Source organism: Ceratotherium simum, chromosome 21, assembly GCF_057802395.1.
Source record: "Ceratotherium simum simum isolate JZ-2026a chromosome 21, ASM5780239v1, whole genome shotgun sequence".
NCBI classification, from domain to species: Eukaryota; Metazoa; Chordata; class Mammalia; order Perissodactyla; family Rhinocerotidae; genus Ceratotherium; species Ceratotherium simum.
Window position 1 is genome coordinate 2,277,108 of NC_141920.1, and position 27,475 is coordinate 2,304,582.

General features: G+C 51.1%; 1 protein-coding gene across 1 annotated transcript in view; it reads right to left on the minus strand.

Moving 5' to 3' along the window:
- The window catches only part of CDH4 (cadherin 4), a 635,132-nt gene that overhangs the window by 153,540 nt on the left and 454,117 nt on the right, over positions 1 to 27,475 (minus strand). Inside the window, exon 4 of the mRNA XM_087445045.1 lies at positions 17,385 to 17,558. Within this exon, the coding sequence (XP_087301171.1) occupies positions 17,385 to 17,558 (174 nt within the window). The remainder of the gene's footprint in view (positions 1 to 17,384; positions 17,559 to 27,475) is intronic.

The following is a 27,475-nucleotide window of genomic DNA, read 5'->3' on the forward strand; positions in this document are numbered from 1 at the left end:
CGTCCACATCCCTCCCACCCAGACGCTTGTTAAAGGTGCAGGCTCCTGCCCGGACCTTCTCAATCAGGACCTGGGGCTCTGAGAGGCCTGGCTCGGGCACCACCTTAATCAAGCTCCCCGGCTGGGTCTTGTTTTTTCAACACAATCATAGCTCCACATAAGCCAGAACTTCTTGGTTTTGACACTCGGGCTGTGGAGAAATACCACTCCACTGCAGGACAAATATTTACCTATCTGCTGCGATGGTTTAGCCTCTTTCGTGAACATTTACCCCCCCGGGCTCTGCCACGTTCCACAGAAGAACGCGGAATGACACGAACCCTTCCAATTGGCGCTGACCTCAGCGTCCCTCCAGGTCACGGTGCAGAGGGCGACTCGTGTGGCCCCTGCACTGACCAGCCTTCTGGCCATCAGGTGGCCAGTGTGGCTGGGCCCTCAGGTCACCGCCTGCAGAGAATGGCAGCTGCCCCTCTGGCCCCTCGGCTGGGGCCCACGTCTCCCGTGCCGCCAGGAGGGAGGGTGGCTCGCTGGCACCTGCTGCCCTCCCGTTGGGGCATCGCATAAGTTGATACCATATGGTGCTCTCGCAGCAGCAGGAACAGGCGCGAGGTGTCACCGTCGGGAAAGCAGTGAGAAACTTAATTTCTTGGTGAGGTGGAAGATTTTCCACGTTCGCATAAGTCCCTGCAGACGGTTCCTGCCTGGCAGCTCTATTTCCCGTCTCCTCCCATTCCCACGCACTCAGTTACCGCGTCCACTCTTGGGATGAGCTGCAGGCGAAGCTCCCTGTAGGGCTGTGAGACCCAGCCCGGTAACTAAAGCCGAGTTCTCAAGGTTGACCCCACCCGGGTTTGGCCACCTGGAGGAATAATGGGATTCCACCCACTCCTCCCTTGGTCCCCCTCCCCAAGCAGGGGGTCTGCAGGGCCCAGGAAGACGGCAGTGGGACTATGTCTATTCCTGTAGGATTTCCCTTCCGGGGAAATGGGAGGCGGGAGTCTGGGTGGGCTCAGGGGGCTGTAGGACACAGAGCTGAGGGGACAACCCAAGCTGGGATTCCTCCCGTGCAGCCCCCCAGCTCTGGGCTGTAAGCAAAGCGTCGGGTGGAGGTTGGCTGAGCCACCAACAGGGCATTGCCCACCATCCAAGAGGAAGTGGTTTTGAGTAGTTAAGTCTTGTGCACTGGGGGCAGGGATGGGTGGGCATCCTGCTCTGCTGTTTCCTGGCTATGTGACCTTGGACGAGTCACTCAACCTCTCTGAGCCTCAGTCCCTGCCTGTGGGAGTAAAATGGTATTACCCCTTACTTCCAAGCTGAGGATCATATGGTAAACAGCGTCCCCCTGGGGCAAAATGGAAATCCAGGTGTGTGTGTGTATGTGTGTGTGTGTGTGTGTGTGTGTGTGTGTGTGTGTGTGTGTAGCACTGTAGGACTTTGCTGGACTTGAGGAGGCCTGAGCTTAGAGTCAAGTGGAGCTGCTGGTGTCCCATCCTGGGGGCAGTCCCCGTTCACACCAGCCAGCCAGGCCCACCTTGTGCCTTTTACCAGATGGAAGGACGGGAAGAGATGCAGGTACCAGGTCATGTCAGGCCGACGGTCACCGGGGCGCCAGGACATGCCCAGGGCACTGTGTTGTCACTCTTTAGGAGCAGGGGAAAACCAAACTAATAAAACCAGGCGGCCACCAGGAGCTCGGTGCTCCAGGGCCCGAGTGTGGACCGAGCTATGAGGTGACGAGGGAATCCATCGCTCAGTCGGGCATCCTGGGGGGCCATGGCTGCCCACTCAGAGCCTCGGGGCCGCTTGGCCCTGGGGGGATGTGGGGACAGCTCGTGGTGCTGGAGCCCCAGGGGCCTGCCAAGTCTCCTGGTCTGGGTCTGTCTAAATACTGGTCCTCATGGGCCGAGGCTGGGCTGCCTGTACAGGCCAGGCTGGATGTTGGGAATGCAGAGGACTCAGTGACCCACGCTTCCTGCAGCCCAGTCAGGACAGTAGGGCCCAGGAATCTGCATTGTAACAGACTCCCCAGGTGACTGGGGTACGCCAGGTGCTTCAGGCTGAAAACCCAGGACCCAGCATCGACGTCTCCCTCTCCTCCACTCCCGTCCCCAAACAGTCCTGTTGACTCTTCCTTTGAGCCTATCCGGGCCCCCCACTGGTCGGTCCCTCACTTGACACCTCTCCTGTCCTGCCCGGCCCACGGCACTGCTCCCTGGACCGAGTTCCTCCTTCCTGGCGCTCAGGAACAGCTCTTGTCCCTAACCTCCCCTCCCCCACGGCGGCCGAAGGCATCTCTGGGACCACAAATCAGATGGTGTTCTTCAAGACTCTCACCACATGTGGGGCAACACAGGGACCTTTCCCTGGCCAGAGGCCCTGTGTGACCGGGTTCCGGCCTTCCTCTCCGGTCTGCTCTCCCAGCACCTCACCTGCTCACCACATTCTCGCTGCACAGACTTTTCCATTCCTTGGGTGTGCCAAGCTCATTGCTGCCCCAGGGCCTCTGCACTTGCCATTCTGTTTGCATGATCCTTGCACAGCCGGCTCCTAGTCGTGCAGGAGCTCAGCAGCGGCTCCTGGGAGAGGCCTTCGCTGACGGGCCGCATCGCAAGCACTTGCTTCCTGTCCCCAGCAGCCTGTCTCTGCCCTTCTCATGCCTGTGTTTCATTTTCTCTGTGGTTCCTTCCGTGTTCTGACAGTTTACTCTTCTCTGTCTGTTCACATGTTTGCCATCTGTCTCCACCAGCCAGTGTAAGCTCTCAAGGACAGGATAGGACCACGACGATGTGGCCACCACTGTACCTCAATGACGACCACAGAGTCGATGTTCGATAAATGTCTCCTCAATGACCAGGTAGGTTGCTGTTTTCTTCTGGCCTAAGATGGAGTTTCCTCTAAAAAACTAAAATTTCTTCTAAGGAGAAATCTGGAGGAAGAAATTCCCTTGTTTTTTTATAAGCCCACATTTTTGTTGCGGTTGATGATTTAAGAAAACGGTCAAGAAGTCTTCTCTGATCCTAAAATCTTCCTCAGGGATTGGTGTCATTGTCAAGTCAATAGTTTTGTAGTGTTCGTGCTTAAGCCAAAGGGGATGGCTTTTCCCCAAACCCCTGGAAGAATTTTCCACCGTCAAAGACTTATTACCTTTATCCTCGATTGGGAGTTTTCAAATGTTGAAAGGATTTTAAGGATGCCAACTAATGATGCAGATTTTTTTGCCTTTCAATTTGTCCTTTACTTCAAAGACCTTAAACGTTCTGAAAAAGTAGCAGGAGTGTGTTGCTGTGGTTACGCCAGAACTCTGACTTGGAGTCCTGCTGCTGCCAGGAGCAGTGGAGGGTGAAGACGAAGAGAGTACTAGAAGACCTAATAGAGGGATGGACAGAGGGATGGGTGGATGAGCAGATAGATGGATGATGGACAGGTGTATGAGTGCATGGATGGATGGATGGAGGGAGGATGGATGGATAAGTGGATGGACGGATGAACAAATTGACGGATGGGGATATGGATGGATGGATGGACAGACAGACTGATGAATGCATGGATGGATGAGTGGATAGATGGATGAATGGATGGATGGACAAACAGACTGATGAATGCATGGAAAAATGAATAGATTTCTGGACAGACAGACAGATGGAGGGACACTGGCCTAATAGATTATGGATGTACTACTCACTCCCTGCCATCCTTTATCAACCAATTTCAGACTGAGCATTAAATTGAGAATTTGCATCAAGCCTGTCCAAATCTACATGTTAAATCTGCAACCTAGATTACCTTTGTATTCTATTATTTTTAATAGGAAGCCTAAATCTTGATCTGGCCGCTTATTTCCAGAGTCAACGTGCCCAGACCTGGGCCCTGCCAAGTTGGCCACGGAGGACAGCCATACCTCCTCTCCCTTCTCTGTCAGTTCCAGAGGCATTAGGTGAGTTGAAAATGCTGTGCATCCAACCCTTGCCCAGCTCCAATCTGCACTTCAGCTCCCTGGGCTGAGGCCATGATGCACCACTGGAGAGAGGCAGCCACAGAGCACATCACAATGCAGGGAGGGGTTTCTGTGCAAACATGGAGCCCATCAGCTGTGTCCTCTCTTCCCGACTTTGTTTTATGTGTTAGACTGTTGCTGAAGCCATGAGGTCAGATAAGATCCCCGGTTTGTCCTCGCGATGCACCACGGGGAGAGATGAGCTGCATGCAGGCGGGTTGAGCCTGCTGGTTCCTCCCACCCCGGGCTCTGAGATGCTGCTGAGGGGTCTGCTTAATTCTGCTGTAGACACACACTGAGGCTCCGTGGCTTTTCTGCTCTTATCGCCCCACATTTTGAGAGAATGAAATCAGCTTCTCGACTTAAATAAGCCTTACAGCTCACGGAGCCCCAAAGCCCAAATCAAACACATAACTCAATTGCAAAGCAGCCTGACAGGCCGGAAAACGAAGAGCCGTAGCAAGGGCATCTTCAGGCATCTCAGAGTTTGACTAAAACAGGGGCCGTCAGAACGGTGAGGCCTTTTCCTGATGGTTGGTACAGGGAGGTCCCTGAGCTCTGGGGCCAGTGTGGCCTGAGACCCAGCTGCTATCAGATTGGACTTTCAGCCAGAAGCAAATAAAACACAGAAGAATCCAGCCACAAGCTGGGCTGTCAACACAGTCTCTTTCTCTGGCATCATTTTAAAGAGTAACTTGGAAGACAGAAGTCTGACTGTTCCAGCATCACTGGGGAGGCCGAAAACACAGCACTGTTTTCCGCTGTCTTCCGTAGCTTAGAAGCAGTCTGATTTCCCAAACATCCCCTCCTGGACACCATCCGCTCTGACTGGCTTTGCTTTCCAGCCTGTCTCCATGCCCTTGTTTCAGTGAGTGGACGTCGGGTCTTTAAGCCGAGAGCTTTGTGGAGGCAGGCTTTCCCCTACCCGGGTCTCTACAACTTGGGAGAAAGGAGTCTTCAAAGTGAAATGTCTGCAGTTTGGAAGAAATTAACAGGAAATACCAAATATCGTCAGAAACACGATCGGGTCTCCTGCAGGACTGCAGTTGCAGGAATAAACTCCCCGTCGCCATCCCAGGAAGGCAGGCAGCCCGCAGGCTGTCTCCCCATCGGCTCCAGGGGACACCTGCTGTGGGCACCGGGCACCCCCTGACCCCACCTCTGGGCGCCAGCTGGGACCCAGAGACGAGCCCTGGAATGTGTGTTCTTACTACAGCCGTGTTCCTCTGCCGTCACTTCCCTTCCAAGCACGGAGGAATCTTTGAAAAAGAAGCCTGCGTGTGCGTTCTCCCACCTCCGTCCCTGCAAGGACTCCTGCTCGCTGTCTGCAACCCCCAGAGTTGTTTTCCTTCCTGGTGGATGCTCTGCAGCTTCTCCCATCACGTGCGCACGTGACCCTGTCACTCCGTGACCCCGTGGCCGTGGAGTGGATGCGGAGTGATCAAGGGGAGCCTCTCGTTCCCTGAGGGTTGCTAGCGTCCAGCTCAAGCCCTCCTCCCCCACCATCACACAGCAGATGCCCCTGAAATAATGCCAGTGAGTATGTCCTGTCTCTCCCAGGAATGTGCTGGAAAGATGTCTGTGTGCACTTGTTTCTTTCAGAGCTGCTCAATCAAAATCGGGGGACACAACCCAAACGCCCATGGAGCCCAACCAGGACCATCACTGAATGATACAGGCAGAGAGGTAGACGACGGGGTGGTGGCAACTGTGGCCCACTGGACCTCATGCCCCATCTAAAGGGCGTGTACCTCGTGACCTGGCCCTGACACCCTCCGAGCTCATCGCCCTCGCTCTCTCTCTGGCTGTCTACACTCAGCCACTCTTCCTCCAAGACTCTGAGCTTTTGCACTTGCTGTTCCCTCTGCCTGGAATGCTCTTCCCTTGATATCACCATGGTTCTTCCACCACTGCATTTCGCTCTCGCACCAGAGGTGACTTTCTGGGCCACCTTATGTGGAACGCAACTCCACCCACACCCACTCCCTCTGGTCCCTGGTACGTAATTATCAGTTTACTTATCCCTCTCCCCAGACATAAGCTCTGGGAAGGCTGAACTGTCTCGTCTGTTCTCTGTGTACCTTCTGTGCCTAGAACAGCACAGAGGGGCGCTCCATGTGCATGTAAAGGCCTAAGGATCATGCGATGAATGGACACATAACCTCCACCTCGACCTACCGTTACCGTCAGTTCACACAAGAAAGGAGAAGGCCACATCGCAGAACGAGGAACACCGCTTCCCAGGAAAGGGCCCCTGGCAACCTGCCCCGACACACCCTGAGGACTCTACGTCCCCCTGAAACTTGTCCACAGGCCAGCCCCGCCCTGCAGTGGCCCCGGCCCCACTCATTAGGTGTGAACCAGGGGGATAGGAAGTCAATCTCCCTAGAAACGTCCAAACTGTCCTGGACGCGAGTTAGGAGTAAAAGAACAAAGAACTAGCCCTGGCGGCCGGGGTGGGGTGGCCTCCTCCCTCACAGCCACGTTCTCCCACGATTACTGGGCACCACGCCTTGAGTCCGGGATGTTCCGCGTCATGATCAGCCTGACCTCCCCTGGCCTCGACACTGAGGCCCAGCAGAACTCTCAGCTCGTGTCAGCACCCGCGGTTGGGATGGCGTCTATCTGCAGCCCTGAGGCCCCGCGGTCTCGGCAGAAGCGAGCCGGTGGGAACTGTCGGCAGGAGCCCCGCAGTGAGTTGACCGTTTGTGGCAGGTGTGCAGCTCGCATCCTAACCCCCCACGGGGGCTACGGAGAGTCAATGACTGAATTACATCTCCGAGTATTAAATTAATGATGGAAATCTAAAATATTAATATATTCTAATTGAATATTCTCTGATAAGCTATCTGAACGTTTGCAGCAATTTGATTTTACTTTCATTTCTTAAGGAACTTTCAGCTGCATAAATACAGCCATTAAAGCAATTCAAGAAAGGGAGCATTTTCTGCTCAGATGAGGGAACAGTAAACACAAAGGTTCTGCCTGCTTCTTTCACACGATTGATTAAATCACAGAACAGGAGGCGGCCAAGTCGTGAGATGACGGCTTTCTTCATGTCCCCGTGGCTTTTCCAAGGACGATGTACGTTCCCCATGGTCTCAGCACGACGCACAGCCACAGGGAGGCTGATGGGGCTGTGGAAGGTCCCAAGGGGTGTGTTTGTGTGGGGCCGCACTTTCAGAACCCACACCGGGGCAGGTGGTGCCAGGTGTTCCCCACAGGGGACCCCCCCGCATTGCAGGTGACGGGCAAGTGAAAGTGTCACCTGCCTCAGCACGTCGGAGTCGCGTTGTTTCCATGAAAACGTTACTCAGGATAATTAACCCTGCCTTAGGGATGTGTGTGTCCTTCGGGGATGAGCTGACGACCCTCGGACTCTCTTCCTCAATCATTCCTGGAGTGGTTCCTTCCATTCCAGCAGCCACGAAACAGTAGACTGGACAGCGAAGGCAGAGGTGACATTTCCACCATCTCTTCACATCTATTTATGGGGGAGAAACCCAAACACAGGTACACTCCCGGAGCACCCCTGTTCTGAATTTCTTCCCAGAGGCATTCAGTCTGAGATTCCTTTAGGGAAAGAAATCGGCGTCTTCATTTCTCACTCACCCACAAGCTTTTCTGGCTTTGAGGAGCTAGACCCTAAAGATTTACTAGAGAGGTTAGCAATTGGAGCATCTGTAGCCTCTGCCTCCTAGAAAGCAGCCAAGTCTGCCCAAAGCCTGCTCCCAGGTGACTCCTTGATAGGGAGGTATGCTACAATTTAGGAGGGGAACATCCACACAGGGGAGGGCCCCGTGCACCTGGGGGAGAGCCCCATGCCCCTGGGGGAGAGGTATGTGCACCTGGAGCAGGGCCCATGTACCTGGAGGAGGGCCCATGCACCTGGAGGAGGGCCCATGCACCTGGAGGAGGGCCCATGCACCTGGAGGAGGGCCCAGGCTCCTGGAGGAGGGTCTTGTCAACTGGAGGGAGGGCCCATGCACCTGGAGGAGGGCCCACGCACCTGGAGGAAGGCCCAGGCACCTGGAGGAGGGTCCTGTCAACTGGAGGAGGTGCACAGCCAGAGCAGTGAGTCCCAGTTACACTGTGCAGTGTCCATCAGACAACCCCATCCGATAGGCAGGGCTTAGTCCAGGGGTTGAGCTACACCCAGTCTCCTTCCCCAGTGGGTCCTATTATTGTCATATTTACTACATTTACATAAATTATAAACCCCACAGTGCAGTGTTACACTTTTGCTTTAAATAGTCAGCTGTTTTATAAAAAAGTTAAGAGAAAAAATTCAATCTTTTATATTAACACACAAATTTATCTTTTCCTGTGCTCTCCATCCTTCCTGTAGATCTGAATATCCAAAGAAATGGTGTCATTTCTTTTCAGCCTAAAGATCATCCTTTACCATGTCTTGTGCGTCTGCTGCCACTGAATTCCCTCAGTTTGCTTATCAGAAATGTCTTTATTTCACCTTCAATTTTGAAGGATTTTTTTTCTGGATATAGAATTCTTGGTTGATAGTTTTTTCGCATTCAGTAAATTGAAAATGTCATTCCATTGCCCAGTGGCCTCCATTGTTTCTAAAGGGAAGCCAGCCCTCATTCTCCTTGTTGTATGCTGTGTGTACTGCACCTTTTCCTCTGCTATCAAGATTTTCTCTCTACTTTTTGAATTTCAGCAGTTTGATTATGATCAAGGTAAAGCTTTCTTTATATTTGTTCTACTTGGGATTCACTGAAGTTCTTGGATCTATAAGTTTGTTTCTCTACCCAATTTGAGGAAATTACAACCATTATTTCTTTTTCTTTTTTTTTTTTTGTGAGGAAGATCAGCCCTGAGCTAACATCCAATGCCAATCCTCTTCTTTTTTCTGAGGAAGACCAGCCGTGGGCTAACATCGGTGCCCATCTTCCTTCACTTTATATGGGATGCCGCCACAGCATGGCGTGACGAGTGGTGCATCTGTGTGTGCCTGGGATCCGAACCTGTGAACCCCAGGCCCCCGAAGTGGAGCACGTGCACTTATCCGCTGTGCCACCAGGCAGGCCCCCCATTATTTCTTTAAAGATTTTTTTCTCTGTTATTATCTCTCTCCTCTCCTGGGACTCCCATTACACACATTAGGCCACTTGACCTTGTCCCACTGAGATTCTGTGATTCCATCCTCTCCTCTGCCATCCTTCAGTTTGGATAATTTTTATTGATCTATCTTCAAATGCACAGACCCTTTCTTCTGCCTTCTACAATCCATCTGTAAGCCCGTCCAGTGATTTTTTTCATTAGAGGTATTGGACTTTTCAGGTTTACCATTTTCATTTAGTTATATTTTTAGAGTTCATTTTCTGCTGTGATTCTATGTGTATTCATTCATTCTGACCATATTTTCCTTTAAGTCCTTGAACATATTTATAAGAGCTATTTCAAAGGCCTTGCTGCTAATTCCAATATCTGGATAGTCTCAGGATTAGATTCTATGGGCAGTTTTTTCCTGTTAATTATGGGTCACATTTTTTTTTGGTGTGTCTAGTAATTTTTGGTTGTTTATTGATCATTGTGGATGATATATTATAGAGACTCATTCTGTTATCTTTCTCTAAAAGGTATTGATTTTTGTTACAGCAGGGAGTTAACTTGGCTGGACTCAAATCTAAATCTGTTACTCTTGAGTAGGCAGCAGCTGAAATCTCTGCTCAGTTCTTTCAACCTTCTAGCTGTTGCTTTTCACTGAGTTTTTTGGAGTCTCCCTCATACATGCACAGTTAAAGGGACAGCCAAGGAGCTGGGCACAGTTTATAAGCAGATTTGAGAATCTCTATCTGTGGCTACATGTTTTATAGGATTTATCCCTCACAATCCACTGCTTTGTCAGTTCTAAACTCCATCTTCCAACTCTTCTGACCAGTAAGACTGTGGTTTTCTGCGTGTGATCTCACCACCCTTTGATGCAAGATGAGGAGAGCTCTCAGAGGGAAAGCCACGTAAACCCAGATCTCAGCCAGAGCTCTTTCCTTCTTTCAAGGGTGGAGTTTCTGTTTCTGTCTATTGCTGGTCACTCTGAAGTAGCTTCAAATAAATTTTTTTCCCCAGAGTTTATAATTGTTATTTTAGAAGTGTTAATCTGATATAAACTACTCCACTGTTACCAGAAGCAGAACTTCCAATTTCATTATTCTCAAGGATATTTAGCCTAACGATCTTCATAATGATCATGAACGGGTGACTAGTAAAGACGGCATGAGGGTTGTATCATTCATTCATTTAATAAGTACTTAATGACATCTAGCTTGTCCCCAATGTTGTGTTTGACAGGTGGACTATCTCTCAAGGACTTTTACCTTTAGTGGAGGAGACAGACCAATAATCACTGACGAAACAGTGGTAAAAACTCTGCCACAATGGCAGGCAACAGGGGTGCCATGCACCCCATAGGAGGGCCTCTGTGGCCCTGAGAGGTGGGGCATTCTCAGAGGAGGCGGGAAGTAGCCAGGTTGGAGGGTGTCAAGTGCAGTGGGAAAACACTCCAGGCTGAGGGAAGAGCTTGTGCACAGGACTCCAGGTAATCAAGGTATGATCAAGTGTGGAGGCTGCAAGGAGCCCAGCATGGCTGGAATTTGGTGTGCCAAGGGGCAGAGTCAGATCATGAGATCCTGTGTGACATGCTAAGCAGTTAGACCTTCTCCCGGGGTCTAATGGGGAAACAAAGGGAAAAACGCACACACATCATGCTCTAAAAGGTCACCTTACTTCCATGAGGCAGTGAATAATGACTGCTCAGTCTTTCATACATGAATGAACGCCCTCAGAGTATGAGAAAATAGGTTCCTAGGTGGACTCAGTGATAATTATACTGCAAGGTTACCCAGTAAACATTTTGTAGGATAACTTTGAGTTAAAATCCAGCCAGCTTCTCCACATGAATTCATACATCTGATGAACATTTATGGAGAATCTACCCTGGGCCAGATAGGGGGTGACTCACTACGTCCTTGTCACACATCTCACAATGCAGACCCCGGCCCAGTGCATGTCTCATCACTCAACTAGCTCCTAAGCCCATGTTCCAAAGACCTAGCCCATCTCTGTTCACGCGGAAGGTCAACAAATATTTGTGGTTGGAGATGAAGCAATGTGGCATATGCGCACAAAAGGGGAACCAAATTTATTAAGGAAATGTGAAGAAAAGCTTTGATGTCAATCAGTTTGAGCTCATTTGGGGTGTCAAGTGTGAGGAGCCGACTTGAACAATCCTTCCAGGCACCTGTAGCTGTGCTCTCATGAGCTTCCTACTCTAGAATGGTTGGTTTGTCTTCTCCACGTGGTCACCTTTGACGCTGAGCGATTATGTAATGACTTCCTTCCAGAGTCTTACATTCAGAGCTGCTCGTCCAGGCCTTGCTCTCCCGCAGGGGCCCTGAGGACAGGTTTGCATGACTTCTTGTTAAAGCACTTCTGTTAAAACATCAACTTCCAAAATTAACGTACTTGTCTTCCATAGCACTACCTTCTTCCTCACCATCTTGAGCCAATTCCTACAGTTGTCCTGGACAACCTCTCAAGTTAACAAATTCTGAATTTTTATTAGACTCAGCTAAGAAATGCATCATCTCTTTAAAAGTCTGATTTTATCCTCATTCTGAATCTTTCCAGAAGTAAAACCAAACATATATGCTAGAAAAGAAAGGAACTCTTCAACACGCTCCCTAACGTACACGAGAAGGAATCCTAACTGCGACGGCAAATTCTGAAGGACACGCAGAAAGCTGATTGCCAGGAGGTTCTTGAGGCCACGAGGGGACTCCATGCCCTCTCCCCTCTGAACCTCCTGTGCCTGCATGGTGCTTGCTACCCACAGATGGCCCCAAACTGTCCTGTCCAGAGCCCAGGACTGGAATTCGGGAGCAGGGAAGGTTGCCTGCGAACCTTTGCTGGGTGGCCCTCCTGCTGTTTCCGTGGTCCCTCCATAATGAAGAGCCTCTTTCCAAATTCCTAGGGAATTAGCTTAATGACAGTGCATTGTTTCCTCCTTCATTCTAAGAAGAAGGGACAGCTGGGGACTTCTGAGTGGCATCTCCACGATGTGGCTGCGTCTCCTTACTCACCACTTAATTTAGAGCATGGTCTAACGCCGGTGGGCACGGCCCACGAGGGCTTCTGTGCTTCACCATGGACACTCATGGCTCCCAGCAGCCCAGCCAATTATAGCCACTCTCTCCCTTTTCAGGACTTTTCTCTGCACGAGTAGGTTATCTATTCCCCCTGCACGGCACAGCTAGCGCTTATGAAGAGACACAATATTCTTTCCGAGGAAAAAGCCTATAATTAAGCGAGGTTTTTTGGGAAGAACATTCTGCCTGCTCCTCTCCCTCTCATTTTTTCATTTAACATATTTTATCAGAATGAAATGCCTTAATGAGCACAGAATTGCAGCTGATCCCAGCTGAACCTCGAAGTGCTCCACACTCAGCTTCCCGCTCCCCATCAAGCTGTATTCACGCTCGCCGTGATTTGGGCTTCTTTCAGGAGCAAGCTCCCCCGAAACACTGACAGGAAACTCATCAACTTCCTATAGACAGAAACAGGGGCAGAAAAGCACCCCCAACAGTTGTCTATGTTAGATAATGGGGGAAAAGGAAAGGGGCGAGAAGGTGAGCATACGAGAATGTGGGTGTACGTGTGTGTGTGTGAAGTGGGATGGTGTGTGTGGGCACACACGTGTGTGTGTGTTTGTGTGCATGAGTTTCTGGGCTGAGTTCTTACACAGTGACTTGGGGTCTATTTGGAAAAGACAAATCTTTTACAGAAACCGTAGTGGAAATTCCATTTGCTGAAGATGTATCTCCCCACAAGGATCCAGCTCAGCTTGGATGCCTGTCTCTGGTGGACACAGAGAGGGAAGGGCCATGGGAATGGCCTCTTTCATTAGTCGGAGAAACTCTGAATGCCAGGATAAACCGTGCTAAGGGCCCTGTCAAATTCCACGTGCCACGGCCACTCCGGTGTGTGAGCCAATGGGCACCCAGCACAATATCCACCACGGGGGTTGCTTCGTTCGCTCACTCACTCGCTCATTCATTTATTCAACAAACATAGAGCATACTGTGTGCCAGGAGCTGTTTACAGCACTAGAGACTCGGGCAGGGCCTCTGCCTCAGGAGGCCTAGTCTTCCATGAATCAATAACAAACGTGAAGTCAGAGAGCACTAAGTGCTATGGAGAAGACACAGCAGAGCAGCGGGGTGGAGAAAGCCCGGTCTACAGAAGGGTTGGTAAGTGAGGTCTGACTGCTCACCGAGGGCCACCACTGGACCTGGGCTCCTTGGCACAGTACAGCCATTAGTGAGGACAGGACACACACTGTTCTCATCTCGAGACCGTGTTGTGGCAGAGACCAGCCGTTCACCACACACATTCCCCTTTCCTCCTGGGTACCGAGCTGGGCCACACCTCCCAGTGTCAATTAGGCATGGCCATGTGACTGGGTTTTGGTCAGTGAAATTCAGGCACAATGGATGCATGCCGTGTCCCAGCCTCGCCGACCCTGCGGGCCTTACCCTGGGGCCTGGAGTGACGGCAGCACAGAGCCCCCTCCCCAAACGACCTTCCCAGGAGCAAGAAGTGAACCTCCATTGTGCTAGGCTCCTGAGACTTTGGGAATGCTCATTATAGCAGTCAGCCAGCTCTAACCCACACCCGATCCTGCTGCTCAGAGCCTGTTTTGGAGGAGACGCTCCTGGCTTGGAGGTCGCCTTCCCTACAGGGGCTGCTGGACATGTCAGGGTGTCCGTGGAGCAGATGGCAAACTCACTCCAAACCACAGCAGCGCTGCAGACTAGACACCAGAAGGTGCTGCCCCTCAATGAGCCGGAGCGGCTGGCGATGGTTTCCCAGCACCACCGAGATCGCAGTTTTTCTATCTGACACCTGACGCCACGGCCGTGTTTCCTCTCCCCGCAGTTCCAGTTTAGAAATGCCAGTGGCAGAGAGAGTCTTCAGGAACCTGCATCTGCAGAGCCTTGAGAGCTCCTGCCGTCTGCTGCTCTCTCGGGCCAGATTTTGCAAGGTTCGTGTTAACCAGGGAGGGGGCAAATTTCCCTTCTTTGTACCTCTTCAAATTGGAAAATGCAGCACGTTCCCCATCAGAGCATGCAGATGTCACTGTGCCGGCATGAGAAGAAATGTCCCCCATCACCATCCCACTGAGCCCATCGGGAGACCCGAGCCCTCTGCTGGTCTGGGAATAGTTGGCTCTTCTGTTAGTCCCGTCGCCAGCCCGGACTTCTCAACCCCTGAGACCACTGGACGTCAGTCGGGCAGAAAGTACAGAAGTGTCTTTTTCTCCATGTGCAGCAGAAGATGGAAGCAGCAGGACCAATGAACCCAGAAATCCTGGGAATCCTTGAGGGACAAGGGCTCTGCCCACCATGGCCTTCTCTCCTTTTGATACATTTTACAGACTTGTGTACGGTTGGGCACAGAGGAGAAAAGTTCTACGTGTCCATGCTAGGATCATTAACCTGAGACACTCTGAAAGCCAGGACAATAGAATATTCCAGCAGTGCTAAGATGTCTGCCCAATGTCACGTGAGTACCCTCTGCTGTGTGAGCAGACGAGAGCCCTTGGTATTCATCACAAATTCACTCACCGTAACCTTCCTGCCAAATGCCTGCGAGGATTACGTGGGCAGGTCCCCCTGGAATGGGAAATGAGTTGGATCCGCAGTTGTCAAGCTATGGCCCACGAGCCAAATCTGGCCCACTGCCTGCTTTTGTCAATAAAGTTTTATTGGAACACAACCACACCTGTTAATTTACATACTTATTATGGCAGCCTTCACACTAGCAAGGCAGAGTTGCAACAGAGGCTGGTTGGCCCACAAAGCCTAAAATATTTACTATCTGGCCCTTTACAGAAAAAGTTTGCCCACCCCTGCGTTAGATCAACAGTTGTCTACTAGAGGTGATTTTTGGGTGGTACCAGCGCAGGCTTTAAATAAAGCTGAATCACACAATGAAAAACTCACTCCCTTTCCAACTGCTTTCAATCCTCATGACATTTGAGAGGAAGCCTCTGGTCCTAGAGTAACTTAAACACTTCAAGATGTGCATGTCGCCTTTCCCTTCTTAACAAACTGAGGGCGGCCTTCAGGCTCTGAGTGTGGACAGATGACTACAGAGCCAGACACTAATAACTCTGTTTTCTGTGCCTTCTGCTTGTTTTCAGTCAAATTCCATCGTAACAAACAATAGCAGCTTTTCTGTTGTGATCTAATTATAAAGTCTCCTTTTAGAATATATTTATTTATATTAAAAATGAATCACTAGAGAAAAATTCTAAGTAAATGACAAGCGATAGCCGGATGCGGCAAGTGCTGTGAGGGTGGTGAGGGCGTGAACGAAGGTGTGGGCCACAGGACTCAGTCGTGAGCATCCTCACCCGTGTCAGTGTGGACGGGGGGCTGGCAGACTGGCCCGGAAGACGTGAGTCCCTGGAAACCACACCCAGGCTGGGGCTTCAGTCCTCGAGGGCTTCGCTCAAGTCCTCACCTCCGTTTCGCGGTGGAATCTCCACTCTGGCAGGCCACTCACGGGCAGGTGATGGCCGAACTGCTCGCCTGGGGACTGAGGCAGGAGGGCCGGCTGCATGCGGTAAGTTGGAAGACTCTCCTGCGTTCGTCCTCGATTCACACAACCACCACACACGCACTGTACTTTTCACACCAGAGGGGCGGGCTCTTCCCCACACCAAGTGATTCTCTGCCACACCAGCTAGTGTCCTAGAGTTTAACTCAGTTCTGCAAGCATCTTCCTGGAGACAGTGTCGAGCCCACAGGGGAAAGGCTCTGTCCCACAAGACTGCCCCCTGCTCCCCCTTCAGATGTCAATTGCACATCCAGGTTGTCACCTGTGCTTCTGATCAACTGGCTACAGATTGGAGGTTCCAATGACCCCCTCCTCATGTCTGATTGCTTTGCTAGTGCGGCCCACAGAACTCAGAGAAACATTTTACTTCCTAGGTCACTGGTTTATTGCAAAGGATATAAAAGGATAGGAATCAACAGCCAGATGAAGAGATGCGTAGGGAGAGGTATGTAGGAAGGGGCGTAGAGCTTCCATGCCCTCTCCTAGAACGCCTCTCCCTCATCGCCACATATTCACCAAAGCAGAAGCTCTCTAAATCCCATTTTTTTGTTTTTTTCTGGAGGCTTCAATACACAGGCATGATTGATTAACTCATTGGCCATTGGTGATTGATTCCATCCCCAGCCCCTTTCTCCTCCCTGGAGGTTGGGGGGGGACCCAGGGGAGGGGGGAACTAAAAGTTCCATCCTTCTAATCACATGGTTGGTTCCCTGGCAACCAGCCCCCATCCTCAGGAGCATTCCAAAGTCACCTCTTTGACATAAACTCAGATGTGGTTGCAAGGGGCTTGTTATGAATAATAAAAGACACCTTCATCACTTTTATCACTTAGAAATTCCAAGGGTTTTAGGAGCTCTGTGCAAGAAACAGGACAAAATATATGTTTCTTATTATAAATCACAATATCACACGCTACAGGAATGAAGGCAGGGTGATATTTAACGACCACGTCCCCTTGGGTGGGGGGTGTGTGGTGGGGTGTCTGATGCTAGAGACACAAAGACTGGGGGCCTGTGAGGTCTTCCTGTGCTCCACCTCTGCATTCTAGACACATACCCCATCTTTCTGCAGGAACGGAAACAAAACAGAGGCAAATCAGCTCAAGGAATGGAAACGACCCCTAATGATACTCCAAGGACCCCCAGTCCACAGAGTGGGTGAGGTTTCCACAACGGATAGGAATTATTTAATGGGATTCTCACCATCATTTTATCAAATTATTGCTCAGATTGGGTTGCAATTTTCTTCAAAGGGAAGAAGAAAATGCTAGTTGATGGCCATGATTATTGAAATACAAATTTGTAAAATGAATTCTTCCTCCAGGAAAAACAACCTTGCGATGGGTGTTGGGAGCACGGAGACACTAAAGGAATCAGCGAAGGGACCCAGAACTCGACTCTGGCACAACTAGAAAGAAATGTGAACAATCAGACCAAAGAAAGGGGTCAGAGGTCAAAAGCCATGACCAAAGTCCCCGCCCCCAACTCCTTCCAGGCACCAAAGCAGTCACTTGACAGGAACCAAGAGAGAGAGAAGACCCAACTCCATCGGATCGTGCTCTGATCTTTCTTTGTTCTGTGTAACACTTATCCCATTCCTGAGAAGGTGAGATCTTGACCTTCTCAGACACCAAATGCAGAGCCGTCCCTGTTCCAGCAACAAGCCCATCAGACTGATTTACAGGATCCCAGAGGAGAGGCTGGGGCCCGAGCGAGACCGTCCCCACCCAGCAGGAGGCGTCTCCACTTACCCTCACAAGCTGCTGTGGGAAGGGCCCGCGGGAATTTTCTGGCACGTTGATGGGTGGGATGACCCAGTCCCGTTTCTGTCGCCTCAACCCGTTGGAGTTCTGGTGCTGGGGCCATGGCAACAGCGTGTCATCCAGCGGCTGAGAGGGGTCCAGAAGGGTGCTCTTCGTTCCTTTCTGCGGCATTATCCAGAGTGGGGAGAGAAGAGCCACAGAAGTCTGGTTAAGTTTTGCACCAAGAAGAAGGTCTCTGTTAGAGAATCTGTACTATCCTAGATCAAGAAAGACTGGATGATGTTGGGAAAAGTGGCTAAGTGTTAGGGAAAAAAAAAATCAAGCAAGACCCTCATCCATACAAAGAAATGGATTACAGAATTAAATGGGGGTAAAGAAACTATAAAAAAGAAGAAAATATAGTTAACTATTTAACCAGGAGGGTGGATCAGGGACTTTTAAGCCCAAAACAATGGAAAAAAATGACAAAGGAAAGTACTAATACATTTTAATTTAAAACTCTTGTTTATGAAAACATATCCTAAAAGCAATTGATGAACTTGGAACACTTGATTTACAACATACCTGACAACGGGTTAACAGTTTCACTACGTAAAGAGTTCTTACAACTCAATAAGAAAAAAACGAATCTTTTTTATAACAGGAAAAAGACATGAATAGATAATTAACAGCAAAATAAATAAAAGGATCAATAAACTTATGAAAAATGTTCATGTCTTGCAATAATCAAATAATGCAAATTAAAGTAATTTATCCTCTTCACCTATCAAACTGACAAGATCAAACAAAATGAATCCTCAGCCCGGAGGAGTGTGTTGTGAGTTAGTCAGTAGAGGGAGATGGATGAGGGTGTGGGACGTGGTGTTAGACCTGGCGTCTTGTATTTACATGCATCCAAAGATTCGTGTAACATGGGGCAAGTCCTGTAATCTCTCTCAACTCCAGCTACTTCCTTTATAAAGTGGGGATGCTCACAAGAGCACCACATTCCGAGGTCCGCTGTGGGTATTAAACTGAGAAGACGCGGAGCCCATGCCTAGTGGCAGGCCGGTGGGACTGCACGTTGGCTGCGCTGCCGTGGGTGGGGCGCCTACGACAGCCCTTCTGCCAGCAGTTTGCCAGCGACTATCAAGAGCCTCAAAAATGGTCCTCGCTTTTGACCCAATAACTCTGCAGGTGGAAATCTGTCCCAATGAACTATATGTGGAAAAAAATCTCTGTATAAAGATGTTCATTGCAGATGTTTTTATAATAATATTAAATATGTATAAAATGGTAAAAATACCAGAAAAAAACCTCTGGATGTTTGATAGTAGTAAATAATAGTTAAATGCATTATGACGTGTTCATATCTTGGGATATTATGTAGTCATTCAAAGTTACTCTTTGGACACTGTGCCGTGAAGAAATGTCCACAAAATAATAGTAAGTGGAGAGATGGCACCAAAGTATGTATGTAGCGTGAGTCTCCATTTGTTTGTAAAGGACAGAGAAAAGATTGGAAGGAAATACATGGAAATGTAAACTCTAGTTTTCTCTGGTCACCAGTGAGTTTTATGCTATTATATTTTACTTTATTCCTTTTACCTCTCTGTATTCCTGAATGATATAATGTACGTGACTTTCTATAATTAAAAGAGCCAACAGAACTCATGTAAACACGTAACATCTATGCATGTGTCACCTCCATCTTTATGTTCAAGGTGCCCCATCTGACATGTCTTAACACCATTTTCATGGCTGATGTTCATTTTACTCCGGGTCTCGGTGCCGGTAGCATATGAGAGTCCACATAGCAGGACGGACCTGGGAGCAGGACAGCCCAAGGCAGAGAGAACAAAGCTGGCTGGAGGCGTCTGACCACAGGCTGCCCCTCTCCAGTCCTGGCGGCGTCCCCACCCTCCAGCTGAGCTCCAGGCCTGGCAAGGACCCCCAGTGGTCTTAGCACTGCCCTCTGTGGACAGAGACCTTCCCCACTCCCTTTCACAAAAAAGATGCATGGAAATAAGTTAAACACATATAGACAAAACTGCCTAATTGATGCAAAAAAAAAAAAAATCTTATCTGCCCCGAATGCCTAAACTTAAAGCTACATAAATGGAAAAATCCATCTGGACAAGCCACACTCCCATGAAGGACCGCCTCTGAGATTTTCTCCATCAGGGTCCCAGCTGTCTCAGTGTGTGGAGCTCCTGCATTCAAGAGTTTTCAGCAATTAAAAACCAAAAGGCTTTCATAGGTCACTCCCCACCCTTCATCAGAAAGAAACCACGCAAGGTTTGTACATCCCTGGCGGCCTTGATTTCTGTGGAAATATGACATTATATCAGACTCATAGATGCTGCTTGTGACTAATCCTCAGTCCTCGTAACGATACAGGGTGGGGTTGTCTCTAGGTTCCTTGATGAGTTTCGCAACTGTGTTGAGGACAGTCCTGGCCACACATTCTCCCCTGCAGTCTGGGCACAGACTGCTGCTCTCCATTCCTATACGAGCAGCCGGTGCCTTGTAGGTGTCAAGCCTTCCTCGCAGTCTCCTCCTGACACTTCCTATAACCAGGTCAGTGGGGAGCGTCATCATCCCCGCTTTACCAGGGAGGCAACAGGGGGGCCTCAGAGAGGCCAGGTAACCTCTGAAGGTCACACAGCTCAGTAGGCAGAGGCAGAATTTCAATGCTGGGAGTCGGACCCCCAAGGCCAGAGCACCTGGCTGAGGGCTCCCCCTCACTTTGGGGGTCTCTTTGCCTGTGAGGTCGCATCCCCTTTACTGGTCCTCACACAGGAAGTGGAGGGCTGGGCAGAAATCGGTACTCCCATGGAAGAAGTGGGGAACCGCCAGCACCCAGGACACCTGTGATAAATCTCAGACCCAGAGAGAGATCTCTGAGTGCCCAGCAGTGTTGGCTCCCAGGGAGCTCGTCTGAAATGCAGTGTTAGTTTCCCCCTGGGATTTACTCCCTCTGGGGCGGGGCCTGCCCTCTGTGTCTGGGAAGCCCTCCAGGTGATGGATGTGCTTCACAAACGCACAACCTCGCCAGGATGTCCTCGATGCACAGGGCATTAGGCTCACCTGTCCCCAGGTACCTGCCTCAGGGAGGGGACAGGGTAGTGCTTGTTCTTGAGCAGGTCTGCATGAGGGCAGCCTGCCAGACTCGGCCACACGAACCTTGCACGAGATGATGGGGGAGCCCCAGCCACAAGCACAACCTCTGGGAGGGGTGCCGGCCAGCCGCGGCGCCCCCCACGGCTCCCTGTGTGATGGTGCAGAGAACACAGGTCTGCCTCACTGGGGATGCCCTGGCAGAACGTCCCCGGAGCCCTCTGCTTTCCAGACTCAGGACTGTAAAGGGTTTTCGTAGAGCTGTTTTTAAAAAACCCTGCTTTATCTTCATTTGCCGAGGATGAGCTTTCGTGGCGTTAATTTCCCGAGTGTTGTTTAAATAAATTGCACATATTTGCTACTATTTTAAAGCTGTGAGACAAATGTAATAACAAAATCTGGTGAAAATCGATGCCAGACCTGTGCAGGCTGCAGCCTGGAAGATGCACCCACTTCTCTGGGGGACAAACATCCGCGATGATTAGCGGTTACTGCGGGAGAGAAATCCCATTCCGAACACGGGACAATCCCGGACCCATTCGGAACACAGCGTGTCAACACTGATGCCTAATTACACTAATGACAAATAATGCTTCCAGTAGCTCTCAAAAACATCTCCTCACAGATGTCACCTGCTGATTCTCCCGATTCATTCCTGTGTTCTGTATTTCTGAGCAAACGATGGCTGAGTGGTGGGTAATGATATGAAAGTGACCTCTATGCGACTGTCACTAAAAATTATATATGTGCATGCACACAAACAGGCGTATAGAGGCACAGCATATATGTACGTGTACATGCACGTATAGACGTACATGTACACCCATACAGGTATGTATATGTAGGTATGTGTTTGTGCATCTGTCCGAGTATGTGTGCTTGTGTATTATACACACATGCATATGTATACGTGTATATATGTGTGTGCGTTTGTATGTCTTTGTGTGTGTGTGTATAACATATCACAATTTTCTCAAAACTGAGAGCCTGGCAGCGTGATGGGCTAGCCACACCCCCTCACCGGGTCATTATAGGCAGTTTAATCCAAGCTAGTGGTCTTGTAACTGGCGGGGTCGGGGAGGGTCCCGGCTGCTGAGCTGGCCTTTGGATCCAACCAAATTTGTACCTGCACATTTGCAGAACAAAGAGTATGGAGGAAATCACTTGGTCCAGCCGTTCTCTCCTTGGACATCTAAGAAGATGCGGTCGAGAGTAACTTCCCGGAGCTGTGACAGCTCGCAGGACCCCTCCCTGAGAATGTTCCCCAGAGCCCCCAACCTCAGCATGGACAGATCTGGGCTCTGCTCCCATAGCCATCCCCCATCTTGTGTTTTGGGTCCACACAGAGGCTGGGGTGCACCCTGGGCTGCGCCCTGTCCCTAAACCCACAGGCAATCCCGTGACTCTCTTTTCTTCCCGGTGCCCTTGGAGTCCGCCCAGGTCACACCCCGTTCCTCACCTTGCTCCAGCTCCTCCAGCTCCCTGATCCCACCTGGCTGAGCTCACGGCCCCTCCATTTGCCGGGGTGGTGTCCTCGTGTTCCAGTCTCAGCTCATAGCACCTCCCGGGAGGCCTCTTGGATCCCCGAGGCCCGAGCACATCACAGGGAACACCTGCTCTGGTGACACCCCCACCCCCTGTCCTGGGGGCTGAGGTGTTCTCTTGGCCCCACACCCTGGGCGGCGCCACTGTCCGGGCATGGTTGTGAGGCACCACTGGCCACGCACTGGGCACGGAGAAAACTCTGTGGACAGAATTAAACGTGGAGTTCCACACGTTGAGCACCAATAGAACACACGACCGGGGCGTAGTGTGAAAGGATGAGGTTCACAGTCGGGAGAAGGAGCCAGAGACGGGACAGAGCTGGGGATGGTCACACTGAAGGGGGTCCTGCGGGGCACAGAGGGCAGAGGGTAGCGGGGGCTTCAGCCAGGAGACCTGGTGGGGAGGCCCGGCCTGGAAAGAGCTCCGAGTGTTCAGAGGGGTGGGCTAGGGGGCAGGCAGGCTTGGGGTTGTCCCAAGTAAGGACACTGAGGCACAGGGAAGAGAAAGGATTTGTCCAAATTGCCTGGCTAGTGTGGGAGGGGCCAAGCGGGGGGGCGGGAGGGGAAGGGTGCATGGGGCTGCCCAGGTAAGGGCAGGAGTGAGCAAGGCAGGCAATCTGATCCTGCCCGGGGGGATTTGTGGGGTCCTTTCTGGATGCTCGAGGTGGGGTTCCAGCATCCACCCCTTCCCTTGGTTTACTTGGGGTGGTGTGGGGGGGTCCCTTCCCAGAGTCCTCTCTGGCTGCGGGCAGGCATGAGAGTCCGGCCTGGTAGCCAGAGCCTGGCATTCCACCTGGCCAGGGGGCCTCCCCAGGGATGGTGCGTGACCCCTGGGCAGAGGACTATCCCTGGCTGCTGGAGGAGGAGGGCTGCCCCTAGATTAGGGTCTGACTGGGGCAGGTGGAGGTTCCCCCAGCCCCCTCCCCCTGCAGGCTCCTGGTCTCCCACCCACATGGGTGCAGTGCCCTCCTGCCTTCCCTGCCTGCGTCTCGCCCCCTCATCCCTTCCCTGCCCTCTGAACACCCCAGCCGCCCCCTCTTCCCCTGGCTTAGTGCCACATGAGAGCTGGTACCTGCCCAGACCACTCTAGGATGGCGGCTCTGGCCCTCGGCAGTCCTCACGTGGCCTCCTCATGGGGCTCTGGACATGCAGTCCATCCTCGTCCCTCCATAGGCTCTCTTTTCTTTCCACGCTTGCCGCTACCTGAGCCGAGAGCCTGGCACGCGCCTATGGGGGGTGTTGTCTGTGGGCTCCCGACATGTGGCAGCATGGGGCAGGGCTCGCCTGTGTCTTTCCCCAGCCTGCACCCCACGGCCAAGCCCCGGGGCTCGGCTAGTAGTGAGTGCTCCGTGTACAGCCGCTTGAGGGAGGGAGGGTGTGCACATGGAGTGGACAGAGCCCAGAGGCGGAGAGAGACGGGCCTGATGACAGCGTTTGAGCCCTGAGGCCGTTTCCCCCGAACATCTCATAAATCATCCCACCACACCTTTTCTTGCTTAGTTGAGTCTGGGTTGGGTTTGCTGGCCCTCAGGACCCCTTGGAGCCCTGACCAGCCAGGAAGGGGTGGCAGAAGGGCTCCTACAAGGGCGCCTTGTGGGGGCCAAGACTGCTCAGGTGCCCAGGTGCCATGGACACGGTACCTGCCCTGCCCAGCACACAGAAGGGAGCATTTCCCAGAAGGGGCAGATGGAGGGTGTGGAGTGCATGGCCGCCTGGGGAGACATGTTTCTGAGGTACAGTCTGCATGGAGGCAATACTCTCATTTTCAAAGCCCTAAATCTGTCTGCTTCTTGATCAGCTTTTATTTACAAAGCGTTTCTCATTTCAAATGGCCTCTCCCCACTGAGTCTTCATCAGCTGTGCGTAGCATTGGATTCATTCTGTAGATGGTGCTAAGACTGGAACCGAGGGGAGGAGCTCCCTTAGGCTGGGGTCCCAGCACTGAGCATAGGACCCCGGAGGTCTTTTCCTGCCTCTGGGCCTCAGTTTCCCTGCTCCCGGGGCTGGACGACCTCTGTGCTTTGGAGCCACCCAGACAGCTAGGGTGTGGGCAGTGGGCTGGGCACCCTCCTGGAGGTTAAGTGACCTCACTGCTGAGTGACACAGATGCATGATGGAGCCACTGCCTTGAAGGACACTGACTTTGTAAAGATAAAGCAACATCTTGTGCTTGCGTGGGCTGGGTGGGCTGGCCCCTTTGTGGAATGTGTATCCCACCCAGTCTGTGGTAAGTGGAGGAGGGGTCTGGGGAGCCCAGGACAGGTGGTCTTAAGATCTTCCCGGGTCAACTCGTCTCTGGTCCCCGTGTTTCTCTCTTGGCAGGTTTTCTGCACCAATCTCAAATACAGGCATGGGCTCTTTCCAGAGATAAAGGGGCGAGGCCCTCACACTCAAGATCACATCAATTGTGATTTAGGGGAAGAGGCGGGAGGTGAATGAACTCAGGAGGACAAAAGGGGGGTGGGAGAACAAAGTGTTTCCTGTTTTCCTGGGCAAGCTGCATGTGGCCACATCATTCCCCACCCTCTCCCCACCCCCGGCCCAAACCTGCACCCCAACAGTGACCTGCGTGCCCCTCTCCTGAGGCTGGCTCCTCACTCGGCACGTCGCTTTATTTTGCTGAGCTCCCCGCGGCTCTGCACCTGCGGGTCCTGCTCTCCTTGTAACGGAGGCTTGTTCTCGCGTCTGATTATGAGCGTAATTGAGTGTGACTTCTAGGTGAGCTCTTCAGGGATGCCTCAATATTAGGAAGAAGCTGGGTCATTTCCCTTCCATCATCATCCACAAGTGAAAGATGAATAATGCAAAACTGACCTGGGGCAGGTTTTAAATTATCACCTTTTCTTTTTTTTTTTGAAAAAGGAAAAAAAAAAAAGTGCCAGGGGAAGACTATAATCACATGCACCTCCTCCAATCTACATGCAAAAAGTTACAATGTATCATAATTTTCTATTATCCAACCATTCACCTGTTAGGAACACAGAATTATGAAGAGCCAGGCATGAGCGCTGGCTTTTAGGTAAATGGGCTGACTCATAAGACACTCAGAGGCGAAGCTAAGCAGGGAATACAAATAATCTAGGGTCTGCCTTCAATACAGAAGCTCGCTGAGCGCCTTCCCTGGGTGTGCCTTCCCTACCCTCTTGGTTTGAGGTGGGTGTGACTTGGTTTGCAGTTGAATAAGCAATAAGTAGTTTTCCAATTTCCTTGTGATAGGAATGCAGACGGACGGTCCCGCTGCGCACCTTCCTGACCCCACAAATCAGGCTCTGCAGGTGGGGTCCAGGGTCTGCATGGTTGACATGCTCCCGGGGCCTTAGGAACCAAGTGTGAGCTCCATGGTGCTGTAGATGTGGGTGAAATGCCTCCTCGACGCACGGGACGCTAGAGAAAGGGCAGTGAGTGGCCAAGGCCAAGCGAAGAGGCCTCTGGAAGAGAAGGGCTGGACGGGGGAGCTGCCAGTGAAAACCCAGGGCCCTGGAGCTGATGGGATGGGAGTGGGGCCTGGGTTCCCAGCACAGCCATGAGGCAGGGCGCCCTGCCCCTTCTGCAAAGTGCAGTGGGGTGGGGGCAGTGAGCGTCTCTGTTCTCTGGGGAAAGCAGCTCAGCAGAGGCTGTTCCTCAAGAGGTGCTGTGACTATGGAAATTTGTCTCAAAACTCCCAGATGCCAGAGCCAGAGTGCATTCCTAATGAGCACCGAGCAGCCCCGGCCTTTGAAGATGGGGTCCCAGAGGACAGCCTGACATCCCCAACAGGCCGTCCTACCCAGTTGGGTCCTGGGCTAACCCACTGGACGTTTCCTTAGCACCTTAAATTCCCTCCACTTTTGAGAAGACAGTATGGGCACAAGTCCACCTGATTTGATGCCGCGATTTATGGAAACATTTTCAAGTGAGTTCCCTGTGGGACACGCCGTCCCGGTGCTGTGACCACTGATGTCTGCGAGGCCTCTCCTTAATCAAGGGACTCTAGGTCAGCTTCCCAGAGCGTGCCCTAGCGCCCCCCCCCAAGATGTAATCATCGGCTTTCATTACCCCAGACGGTGCCTCCTTGGGAAGGTCCCTTGTGCAATCTAATTTCCCTGATTGGCAGTGTAGCCCTGTGGACACTTAATGCTGAGAGAGAGCTTCTTCAGAGCGGGAGCCTGCGGTTGCCATTTGCATAAGAAGATAATAAGGGAGACTTGCTCAGCCCCTGTAAAGGAACGAGGCGGGGCAGCAGGGAACTGGTTCTTTTAACTTCCTTGACTTCCCTGCTCTCCTGGTCGTCCAGATGGGGCAGTAAGCAGAGCCCTGCTGTGTGTGTTTAATGCATGGCTGAGGGCCGGGGCATCACAGGAGTTTCACCGGCATCTGAGCTTCATGTGAGAGGGGAAGTGCTCGGTCTGCAAATGCAGGGTGAATGAAGCTCTCAGGAGGGAAGGTTCTGGGAGCTCTGACCCTTGATATAAATCCTGGAACCCTGATGAGGCCCCAAGCTTCTTTTTTTTCACCAGCACAAATAAGCAGCCTTCACCTTGCACTGCACTTAGCAGTTGCCAGAGCATCCAGCTGGCACCTCTTTCCTTTCGACCAACCTGCCTCTGCTGGAGCCGGAGCATCCAGCATCTGGCTCTCGAGGCACCTGCGACTTATGCACAGAGTAACGGAAGAACCACTGACATGATCTCATCTGACCATTCTTGGACGGCTCTAACGTTTGGGTAAATAAGTGGTCAACTCCAGCCATACAAACATGACTTAGGGCCTGGTGTTCCCAGACTACTGATTTCATAGGGATCTGTAGTCAAAATGAAACACTTGGGAAACGACATGCCACTTCTGCCTTGTGAACTAACACAACTTGTGTTGGAACAAGGGTAGATAAGATTTATTCCCCAAATATCGATGTTATTTATGACTCTTCTCTATGTCTCTGATTCACCAATTTTCCTGTTTTCATTGCTTCCTTATAGCTTTGGGTTAAACATGCTTCAATAAAGGAAATAATGTGGCTCCCCCCATTCTCCCAAATGTCAAACCAAGCTCTGACTTTCACTGAAGATAATTAGATTTCTTTAAAAAACCAAGACACTAACATCTAGACAGAGAGTTCATTCCTCTACCTCCTACTTCTCTTTCAATATACATTTGAAGAATGGTACATTTTGCTTGCCTGCAAGCATGTATATTTAAAATACTTAACTAGGGTACTGTCTGCAGCCTTCTGGCTGGTTTCCATGGTAGCTAAGGACGGACAGAATAAAACAGTATTTAACCAACACAAAATAAAACAGATATCTCCATTCTCTAACAAATAGAACACACAAGCCATTCTAAATAAACCTTTGCACATGTTCGGTTCTGAAAAGGCACTTAGTGGATTTTTCTTACATCCACGACACTACTGGGGAGATGAACGTGCTGTCTTCGACCTCCAAAGCACGACGGTATTGC